This window comes from Capra hircus, chromosome 16, assembly GCF_001704415.2.
Source record: "Capra hircus breed San Clemente chromosome 16, ASM170441v1, whole genome shotgun sequence".
Classification (NCBI taxonomy): Eukaryota; Metazoa; Chordata; class Mammalia; order Artiodactyla; family Bovidae; genus Capra; species Capra hircus.
The window spans coordinates 5,217,814-5,230,715 of NC_030823.1; the positions used below are offsets into that span (position 1 = coordinate 5,217,814).

The window sequence follows — 12,902 nt, forward strand, 5'->3', positions numbered from 1 at the left end:
TTGCTAAAACTTTTAGGTGAAAGCTGATCATGAACAGAGTCTGCAAATTAACACTCATCTTTACACAGAATGACAATAAATGCAGAAAAATGATAGAACTGATCTTTAAAAATCACCATTTTCTAGACAACAGTGAAATAACTGTTTGCAGCCTTGGGTCATAAATAGATTCTACAACCATTAGTTGAAAAATTTGGAGAAATAATATCTGCCAAAATGTTAACATTTATAGCAAAGATAATTTGTCAACTTTAACAATTTCATTAAAGGGTGAGAAAACCAGCCGTTACCAGCAATTCCGATTTAAATCAATTAGCACCAATGCTGATGGCCATGCTTCTTAGACTAACAAGGTCACTTGACTTGATGCAGTACAAAGTAATAAGATATCACCTTAAATATTCTAGCTTGATTATTTAAATCTATTTTAATAATAAAATTTTTATGATATTTAGAAATTTAAAATGTTTATAGTTAACTGATTTAAGCTTAATATGCTGTTTAAAATGTATGAACAGAAAAATCACCTTTCAGACTGGTGGTGAATGTTTCTAAAATGCTCTGTACCAGCAAAATCAGGAAAACGTTATTAGACCTGGAGTTTATTACCAAATTGATCTCTAAAGCTCCTGTTGTGTCATTTTGCATATTTATTTTAGAAACTATTTTGAGGTTCAAAGTTGATATACACTGAAGACAGAAAAATTCAAGAATTCATGTAAGTAAAAAGAAGTAAAACACCTTTTACACCGATTATCTGTGAATTCAACTCTAGCTATACTAAATAGTTTCTTACATTTCTTGCCAGTATTTTTCTATAAAAGTTATTCAGTGTTTAAAGCAGAGTGTCTTTATGCGTGTGTGTATATTTAATGTTGAATTTTTAAATCACTTATATGCCATGTTATAGTAGTTATGCAATGTGATTGTCATTGTTCTTTATTTGAATTATGTGCACTTTGATAAGCATCTTGTAAAATATTAAGAGATCCAACCAGTCCAGCCTAAAGGAAATCAGTCCTGAATGTTCATTGGGAGGACTGATGCTGAAGCTGAAACTCCAATATACTGGCCACCTGATCTGAAGAGCTGACTCCTTTCAAAAGACCCTCATCCAGGGAAAGATTGAAGGAGGGAGGAGAAGGGGACGACAGAGGATGAGATGGTTGGATGGCAACACTGACTCAATGGACATGAGTTTGAGTAAGCTCCGGGAGTTGCTGATGGACAGGGAGGCCTGGAATGCTGCAGTGCATGGGGTCGCAAAGAGTCGGAAACGACTGTGTGACTGAACTGAACTGAAAATATTATGTATTTCATCATTTTTGGTTTATTCATCTACTGATGAGCAAAAGTAAGATAAACTACTTATATTTAATTGCTGACATAAGTATGACATAGTTTGCTTTTATATGTTTGATAAGTGATATTATCAATATGTTGAAATGTTTTTCCCATTTCATTCCACACTTTTTTTCCCATGTTCTTCTAAAACAGAGTTTCAGAAACCCTCAGAAGTAATGGAGAAAGCTTTAAGAAAGTTAGGAAACTGATGGATGGAAGGAGGCATGGAAGTGATTGAATCTCATTTCTTGCTGTAAATGTTTCATGAACAGGACACATAACATTTTGATTTGCCAAGTTTAATGAGGTACTTTTAAGAAGTAATTCATTGGACCCATCTCTCAATTACACTGTCCCCATAATATTTAACACAAATCTGATTTATGATTCAAGATGAGTTAAAAAAATATTGATAAACAAAATTGAATTAATAAGGAAAAATCTGAATACATGTACATATTTCAGTTTTACAACTGCATTGAGTCTATCCACATTGAGGATACACCACCTTTCCTTCCCGACAAGTTGTTCGAAATGTATGTAGTGCTGTCCGTGGACGATAACCATATCGACACGTAAATTCAATAGTATCCTCTGTTTTGGAGTAAAGTTTTTTATCGTGTTTCCATTTTAACTGTATGTGATGTTTTCTCATTGTTTCTTCTGAAATTACACATGCCTCTAAAATTAAAGAAAATAAACGTAAACCTTTGAGTAATATGCAAATATTTTCTACAGAATTTCAAGATTTCAAGAACTTTGATCCAAAAATTCTTCCTCAAACCTTTTCCAAACCAATACGCTTGAAATGTATAATGTAGGTTTCATCATAGTTAAAAAATGAATGTTATAAGCATGAGATACTTTGTTTAGTGTAATCATTAAGTGTTATAAGATTCATAATGTCAGTTATCATACGAAGAGCTTTCATAAAGGAGCCATTGTTGCTTAAACATGAAGTTTTCTAACTTTATTTCTATATACAGATATTAAACCTTGGTGTGCAAGCATTAACTGGTTGTTATTTAATCCATAAAAACTCTATTATAAACAGTTAAACATTATGCTGTGTACAAGGACTATCCCAGGATCCAAGAGAAGTTTAAAGCATTTACCTAAGCATTTTGGTGGTTCTGACCACTCTCCATTCCGACATACTACGTTTCTGTTTCCCTGAAGTTCATAGTAGGCCTGACACCGGTACTCAACAATCATTCCTGGAGGATATACTGATTGCAGGAGTGAGGTAATGTCTCCATTGTCTATTGGTGGAGGAGGCCCACATTTTCCTTTAGAGTCTAAAAAATAATGGCGTTTGCTTTATTCAAAGACAACTCCTACAGTTTTAAACAAATAAAATAAAAATGCAGCCAAATATGTCATATCAAAACTTAAGATTTCTGATAACAGAAATGTTTTATAGAAGGAATTTTAATCACTTAATCAGAAACACACATTTTAAGACCTTATTTTACTACCATGGAAGCACATATAGTACTTTAACGAATATGTCTGCTTTGCAGTGTCCTGATGTTCAAACATGTTTCCTTTCAGAGTATATGCTGGGAAGACGGATAGCTAAGATTAAAAAAAAAAAAAAAATTACCCTTTTATACAACATGTGGCAGTGCCTGTGAAAGGAAACTTTGGCTTCCATTTCTGGACAAGATGAGGTGAAAATATTTGTGCTTACAGCATCTGCTAAGTATTCCTTCTGCCAAATAAAGGCCCTGAACATATTATAAAAACCAACACAGGTGACTGTGAAACAAGTAGTAAGTCAATCTGCTTAGGGACCTTGGAATTCAAAGAGTTACACTGAAGAGAGTCCTTGGGGGTTTCATTTTGCCTTCTATGTTCCCTGAATGGGCCACTGAGACAGCAACCCAGAAATAATACAAGTTCAGAAAGAAAAAAAGTCTCACGAAGCAGTTGATCTCTTTAAGAAAACGCCCAGAAAAGAGTAGCCTAGCAAGATACAAATAGTTTTCACAATACTGAATTAGTCTAGAAATACTACACTAAGTGTGCACACTAACTTCTTGTGTGCACCAGGACCCAGAGACCCAAAAGAGACTAAGCCAGAATTATGTCTGAGTGTCTCCTGCAGAAGTACGGGTGAGCAGTGCACTGCGACAGGTGCAGGGGCTCTGGGTGCAGTAGACTTCCATATTACATAAGCCCTCTTGGAGGAGGCGGCAATTAACTCCACCACAGAGCTGCCAGAACCTACACAAGACAGCAGAAACAGACTCTTAGAGTGCACAAACAAACCTTGTGCACAAAAGAACCCAGGAGAAAGAACCAGTGATCCCACAAGAGACTGACCCAGACTTGCCCATCAGTGTCCAGGAGTCTTCAGCAGAGGCATGGCTAGTGGTGGCCTGCTGCAGGTTTGGGGGCATTGAGTGCAGCACTGCATGCAGAAGACCTTTTGAAGGAGGCCACCAGTAGGCTCCTTACCTCCACCACTGTTTGGCCACAGGTCAAAAAACAGGGAGGGAACACGACCCCACCCATCAACAGAAAATTGAACTAAAGATTTACTGAGCATGGCCCCTTCCGTCAGACCAAGACCCAGTTTAACCCTGAGTCAGTCTGTCTCATCAGGAAGCTTCCATAAGCCTGTTATCTTCATCCATTAGAGGGCAGACAGAATGAAAACCACAATCACAGAAAACTAACCAATCTGATCACACGGATAAGAGCCTTGTATAACTCCATGAAACTCTGAGCCATGCCATATAGGACCTTCAAGTTGGACGGCTCATGGCGGAGTATTCTGACAAAATGTGGGCCACTGGAAAAAGGAATGCCAAACCACTTCATTATTCTTGCCTTGAGAACCCCATGAACAGTATGAAAAGGCAAAAAGATAGGACACTGACATATGAACTCCTCAGGTGGGGAGGTGCCCAATATGCAGGAGATCAGTGGAGAAATAATTCCAGAAAGAATGAAGAGATAAAGATAAAGCAAAACAACATCCAGTTGTGGGTGTGACTGGTGATGGAAGTAAAGTCTGATGCTGTAAAGAGCACTATTGCATAGGGACCTGGAATGTTAGGTCCGTGAATCAAGGCAAATTGGAAGTGGTCAAACAGGTGATGGCAAGAGTGAACATCGGCATTTTAAAAATCAGCCAACTAAAATGGACTTAAATGGGTGAATTTGACTCAGGTGACCAGTATATTTACGACTGTGAGCAAGAATCCCTAAGAAGAAATGGAGTAGCCATGATGACCAACAAAACAGTCTGAAATGCAGTGCCTACATGCAATCTCAAGAATGACAGAATGATTGCTGCTCATTTGCAAGCCAAACCATTGAGAAGCACGGTAATCCAGGTCTATGCCCTGAACAGTAATGTTGAAGAAGCTGAAGTGGAATGGTTTTCTGAAGACATACAAGGACTTCTAGAACTAGCAAGCAAAAAGCTGTCTTTTTCATTATATTGGACTGGAATGCAAAAGTGGGAGGTTGAGATATCTGGACTGGTAGGCAAGTTTGGAGTTAAGAGTACAAAATGAAGCAGGGAAAAGAGTAGCAGAGTTTTGCCAAGAGAACACACTGGTCCAGCAAACACCTCCTTCCAACAACACAAGTGAAAACTCTACACATGGACATCACCAAATGTCCATGGAAAACTCTACACATGGACAATACCAAAATCAAATTGATTATATTCTTTGCAGCCAAAAATGGAGAAGCTCTATACAGTCAGAAAAAAAAAAGACTGGGAGCTGACTGTGGCTCAGATCATGAACTCCTTGTTGCCAAATTCTTACTTAAATTGAAGAAAGATGTGAAAACTACTACACATTCAGGCACGACCTAAATCAAATCCCTTACATTTAGAGTGGAAGAGACAAATAGATTCAAGGGATTGATAAGACAGAATGCCTGAACAACTATGGACAGTGGTTCCTGACTTTATACAGGAGGAAGGGATCAAAATCATCCCCAATAGAAAGAAACATAAAAAAGGCAAAATGTTTGCCTCAAGAGGCCTTACAAATAGCTGAGAAAAGAAGAGATGCTAAAGGCAAAGGAGAAAAGGAAAGAAAAAACGATTTGAATGCAGTGTTCCAAAGAACAGCAAGGAGAGATAAGAAAGCCTTCCTCAGTGATCAGTGCAAAGAAATAGAGGAAAACAATAGAATGGGAAAGACTGGAGATCTTTTCAAGAAAATTAGAGATATCAAGGGCATTTCATGCAATGATGGGCACTATAAAGAACAAAAATGGTATGGACCTAACAGAAGCAGAAGATATTAAGAAGAGGTGGCCAGAATACACAGAAAAACTATACAAAAATATCTTCATGACCCAGATAACCACAAAGGTGTGATCACTCACCTAGAGCCAGACATCCTAAAATACAAAGTCAAGTAGGCCTTAGGAAGCATCACTGTGAACAAAGCTAGTGGAGGTGATGGTATTCCAGTTGAGCTATTTCAAATCCTAAAGATGATGCTCTTTAAGTGCTGCACTCAATATGCCAGCAAATTCAGCAGTAAACAAAGGTCTGCAAAATGTCAATTTTCATTCCAATCCCAAAGAAAGGCAATCCCAAAGAATGTCACAACTACCGTACAATTGCATTCATCTCACACACTAGCAAAGTAATGCTCAAACTTCTCCAAGCTAGGCTTCAACATTACGTGACCCATGAGATTCCTGATGTTCAAAGTGGATTCAGAAAAGGCAGAGAAACCAGAGATCAAATTGCCAACATCCACTGGATCATCAGAAAAGCAAGAGAGTTCCACAAAAAAATCCACTTCTGTTTTATTGACTACACCAAAGCCTTTGACTGTGTGGATCACAGCAAACTGTGGAAATTAAATAGATGGTAACGCCTGACCTGCCTCTTGAGGAATCTGTATGCAGGTCAAGAAGCCACAGTTAGAGTCAGACATGGAAGAACAAACTGGTACCAAATCAGGAAAGGAGCACATAAATCTGTATACTGTCACCTGCTTACTTAACTTATATGCAGAGTACATCATGCAAAATTCCAGGCCAGATGAAGCACAAGCTGGAATCAATATTGTCAGCAGAAATATCAACAACCTCAAATATGCAGATGGCACCACCTTTATGGCAGAAAGTGAAGAAGAACTAAAGAGTCTCCTAATGAAAGTGAAAGAGGGGAGTGGAAAAGTTGGCTTAAAAATCAACATTCATGTTTGGGAACGCATGTAAGAATTAAAGATTTTAAAATTAAAAAAATAAATAAATTAAAAATATATATATATATATATAAATCAACATTCAGAGAACTAAGGTCATGGCATCCAGTTCCATCACTTCATAGCAAACAGATGGTGAAACAATGGAAACAGTGAGAGCTTTTATTTGGGGGCTCCAAAATCACTGCAGATGGTGACTGCAGCCATGAAATAAGAAGACACTAGTTCTTTAGAAAAAAGTTATGACCTACCTAGACAACATATCAAAAAGCAGAGACATTATTTTGCCAACAAAATTCCACCTAGTGAAAACTATGATTTTTTCAGTCATTATGTATGGACGTGAGATTTGGACTATAAAGAAAGCTGAGCACCGAAAAATTGTTGCTTTTGAACTGTGGTGTTGGAGAAGACTCTTAAGAGTCCCTTGAAATGCAAGGAGATCAAACCAGTCAATCCTAAAGGAAATCAGTCCTGAATATTCATTGGAAGGACTGATGATGAAGCTGAAGCTCCAATACTTTGGCCAGCAGATGAAAAGAACTGACTGGAGAAAACCCTGATGCTGGGAAAGATTGGAGGCAGAAGGATAAGGGGATAACAGAGGATGAGATGGTAGGATGGCATCATTGACTTGATAGACATGAGGTTAGTCAAGCTCTGGGAGTTGGTGAAGGATGGGAAAGCCTGGTGTGCTGCAGTCCATGGAGTTGCAAAGAGTCAGACACAACTGAGCGACTGAACTGGACTGATTTAGTCTAGAAACACATGATGACAGAAACCTCAGACCAATCCTTTCCATACCTTGATCTACAGGGTCCAAGGAAGCAGCCCCTATTTCCACCCACATAATGAGAGAACTCTTGAGAGTCCCTTGGACTGCAAGGAGGTCCAACCAGTCCATCCTAATGGAGATCAGTCCTGGGTGTTCATTGGAAGGACTGATGTTGAAGCTGAAACTCCAATACTTTGGCCACCTCATGTGAAGAGTCGACTCACTGGAAAAGACCCTGATGCTGGGAGGGACTAGGGGCAGAAGGAGAAGGGGACGACAGAGAATGAGATGGCTGGATGGCATCACCGACTCGATGGACATGAGTTTGAGTGAATTCCCCGAATTGGTGATGGACAGGGAGGCCTGGCATGCTGCAATACCTGGGATCGCAGAGTCAGACATGACTGAGCGACTGAACCGAACTGAGCTGAATGATTGAATAAGAAACCTCTGTCCTTTCTCCTGGTGTCAGAGGAGGCCAGGTGGGAACCTTGGACTTGCACCCTACATGGCAGTAATGGAGGCCTGATTAGTGAAGGAGACCAATAACATCCTTAGTCTCAGGATATAAAAGCTCAAGTGTCTGAATACAGTTGAAGATCATTTATCAGACCAAAGACCAGGTAAACCTCAAAAGAAAAAAAGCAATCAACAGAAGACAACACTGAGATGACACAGATATTGAAATCATTGGAAGATGGTTTTTAAAAATCTAGTCCAATTGGTAGAACTAGAAAATAGATTATTAGAAAACCACATGGTTTGACAATATATTGCAGATGGCAGAATGATCAGTAAGTTTGAATATTAACTAACCTTGAAAACAGACTGAAAAGAAAATGGACATAGCTTCAAGGACCTGTGGAAGATAGCAAAGAAGGTTGAACATGAAGTTGAAAATAAAGAATAAGAGATAAAAAAAATAATGGCTGAGTTCCCTGTGCCATCATTCTCTGATGGTCTAAATGTAAAGGAAATCCAAAAGAATGGGGATATGTGGATATGTGTATATGTGTAGCTGATTCATTTTGATGTACAGTGAAACCAACACTATATTGTATAGGAAATACATTCCAAAAAAATTTTTTTAAATAATGGCTGATAATATCTCAAATAGGGCATATGACTTAGCGACTAACCAAAGAAACAGCTACATGCTAAAACTGCTCAGTGAATTCCAAATGGGACAGAGCCAAAGAACTTAATGTCAAGACACATCATAATCAGTTCCTGTTGTGTTGTTCAGTCGCTCAATTGTTTCTGACTCTTTGCAACCCTATGGATTGCAGAAAGCCCGGCTTCCCAGTCCTTAATTAACTCCCAGAGTTCGTTCAAAGTCATGTCCATTCTGTTGATCATGCCATCCAACCATCTCATCCCCTAATGTCCCTTCTCCTCCTGCACTTAATCTTTTCCAATATCAGGTATTTTTCCAAAGAGTGAGCTCTTCTCATCAAGTGGCCAAAATACTGGAACTTCAGCTTCAGCATCAGTCCTTCCAATGAATATTCAGGACTGATTTCTTTTAGGATTGACTGGCTTGATCTCCTTGCATTCCAGGGGACTCTCAAGAGTCTTCTCCAGCATCACAGTTCAAAAAAATCAGTTCTTTGGTACTTAGCCTTCTTTGTGGTCAAACATTCACATCCATATATTACTGCTTGAAAAACCATAACTTTGACAATATGAACCTTTGTTGGTAAAGTGATGTCTCTGCTTCTTACCATGCTGTCAAGGTTTTCATAGCTTTTCTTCCAAGGAGTCTTTTAATTTCATGGCTGCAGTCAGCATCCACAGTGATTGTGAAGCTGAAAAGAATGAAGTCTGTCACTGTTACCATTTTCCCCCATTTTTGACAGACAGTGATGGAACCCGATACCATGATCTTCATTTTTTGAATATGGCTTTAAGCTAGCTTTTTCAAATCTCCTCTTTCACCATTATCAAGAGGCTCATTAGTTCCTCTTTGCTTTCTGCCATTAGTGTGATGTCATCTGTGTATCTGAGGTTATTGGTATTTTTCCTGGCAATCTTGATTCCAGCTTGTGCTTTTTCCAGCCTGGTGTTTTGTGTGATGTTTAAAGTAGCAGGGTGATAATATACAGCCTTGACACACTCCTTTCCCAATTTTGAACCAGTTTCTTGTTCCATTCCGGTTCTAACCGTTGCTTCTTTACCTGCATACAGGTTTCTCAGGAGGCAGGCACAGCGGTCAAGTATTCCCATCTCTGTAAGAATTTTCCACAGTTTGTTGTGATCCACACAGTCAAAGATTTTAGTGTAGTCAATGAAGCAGAGTGTTTCTTCAATCCCTTTCCTTTTCCTATGATCCAACGGATGTTGTCAATTTAATTTCTAGTTCTACTGTCTTTCTAAATTTAGCTTGTACATCTTGAAGTTCTCAGTTCACATGTTGTTGAAATTTAGCTTGAAGGACTTTGAGTATTAACTTGCTAGCATGTGAAATGAGCCCAGTTATGTTGTGGTAGTATGAACTTTCTTTGGCATTGTCCTTCTAGAGACTGGAATAAAATCTGACTTTTTTCAGCCCAATAGCCACTGCTGAGTTTTCCAAATTTGATGGAATATTAAGTGCAGTACTTTCACAGCATCATCTGTTAGCATTTGAAATAGTTCAGCTGGAATCCCATCACCTCCACTAGCTTTGTTTGTAGTGATGCCCACTTGACTTCACACATCAGGATTTCTGTCTCCAGGTGACTTGTGGTCATCTGGGTCATTAAGTCCTTTTCTGTACAGTTCTTCTGTATATTCTTGCCACCTCTTCTTAATACCTTCTGCTTCTCTTAGGGGCATACTCCTTCTGCCCTTTACTGTGCCCATCATTACATGAAATGTTCCCTTTCTCTCTCTAATTTTCTTGAAGACATCTCTAGTCTGCCCCATTGTATTGCTTTCCTCTATTTTTTTGCATTGCTCACTTAACAAGGCTTTCATATCTGTCCTTGCTATTCTTTGGATTCTGCATTCAGATGGGTATATTTTCCCTTTTCTCCTTTGCGTTTTGCTTCTCTTCTCTTTTCATCTCATGTAAGGCTTTCTCAGAAAGCCATTTTGCATTGTTCCATTTCTGCTTCTTGGGGATGGTTTTGCTCACTACCTCCTGTACACAGCTACAAACCTCCATCCATAGTTCTTCAGGCACTCTCTCAGATCTAATCCCTTAAATATTTTTATCCTTTCTGCTATATAATCATAAAAGACCCAAATGGCCTAGTGGTTTTCCCTGCTTTCTTCAATTCAAATCTGAATTTCACAATAAGGACCTCATGATCTGAGCCACAGTCAGCTTCCAGTCTTGGTTTTGCCAACTGTATAGAGCTTCTCTATCTTTGACTGCAAAGAACATAATCATTCTGATTTCAGTACTGACCATCTTGTGATGTTCATGTGTAGAATTGTCTCTTGTATTTTGAAGAGGGTGTTTGCTATGACCCATGTCTTCTCTTGTCAAAACTCTTTTAGCCTTTCCCCTGATTCATTTTGCACTCCAAGGCCAAACTTGCCTGTTACTCCAGGTATCTTTTTATTCATACCTTTGCATTCCAGTTCCCTGTATGAAAAGCAGATTTTTTTGGTTTTGATGTTTTGATCTAAAATGTAATATAAGTCTTCATAGAACCAGTAAACTTCATATACTTTGACCTTAGTGGGTGGAGCATAGACTTGGATTACTGTGATTTTAAGTGACTTGCCTTGGAAATCAATGGGGATAATTTTGTCGTTTTTGAGAATGCACCCAAGTACTGTATTTCAGTTTGTTTCGTTGGCTGTGAAGGCTACTCCATTTCTCCTAAGGAATTCTTGCCCATAGTAGTAGATATAATGGTCATCTGAATTGTTTGCCCATTCCTGTCCATTTCAATTCACTGATTCATTAAGTCTTCATGTCATAATGAGTATCTTTTTTTTTTTTTTAAATGTCTAGAGCTTTGTAGTATAGTCTGAAGTCAGGCAGTGCCATTCCTCCAGCTCCATTTTTCTTTCTCAAGATTGCTTTGTCTATTTTTGGTCTTTTGTGTCTCCATTCAAATTTTAAGGTTTGTTTGTTTTTTTTTTTTTTCCTAGTTCTGTGAAAAATTGCCATTGGCAATTACATACGGATTGCACTAAATCTGTAGATTGCTTTTGGTAGTACAGTCATTTTGACAATATTGGTTTTTCTAATTGAAGACAATGGTATATCCTTCTATCTGTTTTTGTCTTTAATTTCTTTCATTAGCATACTGCAGTTTTCAGATTACAGATCTTCTGTCTCCTTAGGTTTATTCTCCAAAGAAGACATTCAGATGGGCAAGACACCCATGAAAAGATGTTCATATCACTAATTATTAGAGAGATTCAAATCAAAACTACAGCATGATATCCCTCAACATGAGTCCAAAGAGCTATGCTGGCTGGCGAGTATGTGAAGAGAAGGTAACCCTCCTACACTGTTAGTTGATACAGCCACTATGGAAGCAAGTATTTATGCTCCTTTGAAAACTAAAAATAGAGCTACCATATGACCTTGCAATCTTGCCCCGGGCATGGATCTGGTGAAAAACTTGGTCTAAGAGGAAACACACACCCTAATGTTCATTGAAGCACTATCTACAATAGTCATGATATGGAATCAACCTAAATGTCCATCAACAGAGAAACGGGTAAAGAAGATGTGGTACATATACAATGGAATATTACTCATCCACTAAAAGAATGAAATAATGTCATTTGCAAAAATATTGATGGACCTAGAGAGTGTTCTACTGAGTGAAGTTAGAGAAGGAGAAAAATTGTAAGACATCCCCTATATATGGAATCTTAAAAGAAATTTTGCAAACTCATTTGTGGAACAGAAACAGACTCACAGACTTAGAGAAGGAATTTATGGTTGCCAGGGGGAATGATGGGAGAAGAGACAGTTAGGGAATTTGGGTGGACATGAACACACTGCTATTTTTTAAGTGGATGACAAATAAGGACCTACTGTATAGCACAGGGACTCTGGAGTGTAATGTGGCAGATTAGACAGGAAGGGAGTTTGAGTGAGAATGCTCACATGCATATGTGTGGCTGTTTACCTTCTCTGTTTACCTGAAGTGAGCACAACAGTGTTAATCGGATATATGCCAAAACTAAGTAAAAAGTTACACAAGATATGTCATGTTCAAATTCCTGAAACTTACAGAAAGAAATCTCATCAGCAGCTTCATAGATATGCAATACTTATTTGGGATAAATATGATGCAATACATATTTGGAAAAAAAGGTTCAAGCATCAGTGGAAATTTCATTAATGAGCATAGAGCCAGAAGGATGTGAGAAAATTTTTCCAAAGCTGGATGAAAATAATTGTCAAGTCCAAATTCTATATCATATAAACTATCCTTTTGAATTAATGGGAGAAAGAAAGAATTTCCTGAACAAAGCAAAACTGAGAGAATTTGTCTCCAGCAGAACTATACTTAAGAACTTTGCAAAAGAAAGCAAAGTAGAAAAAGAATCGAGATTTTAGAATCGAGTTTTGTGTTTTTTTTTAAAAAAAAAGGTAACTATAATAAGAATATGATTTCCCTGGGATTTCT

At 38.2% G+C, this 12,902-nt stretch overlaps 1 protein-coding gene across 3 annotated transcripts in view; it reads right to left on the bottom strand.

Moving 5' to 3' along the window:
• Positions 1,628-12,902, bottom strand: part of CFH (complement factor H) — a 121,028-nt gene continuing 109,753 nt past the window's right edge. For all 3 annotated transcript variants that reach the window (XM_018060122.1, XM_018060121.1, XM_018060120.1), the window contains 2 exons: positions 2,460-2,642; positions 1,628-2,025 (listed from right to left, as the gene is read on the bottom strand). In XM_018060122.1, the coding sequence (XP_017915611.1) occupies positions 1,829-2,025; positions 2,460-2,642 (380 nt within the window). In that variant the 3' untranslated portion in view covers positions 1,628-1,828. The remainder of the gene's footprint in view (positions 2,026-2,459; positions 2,643-12,902) is intronic.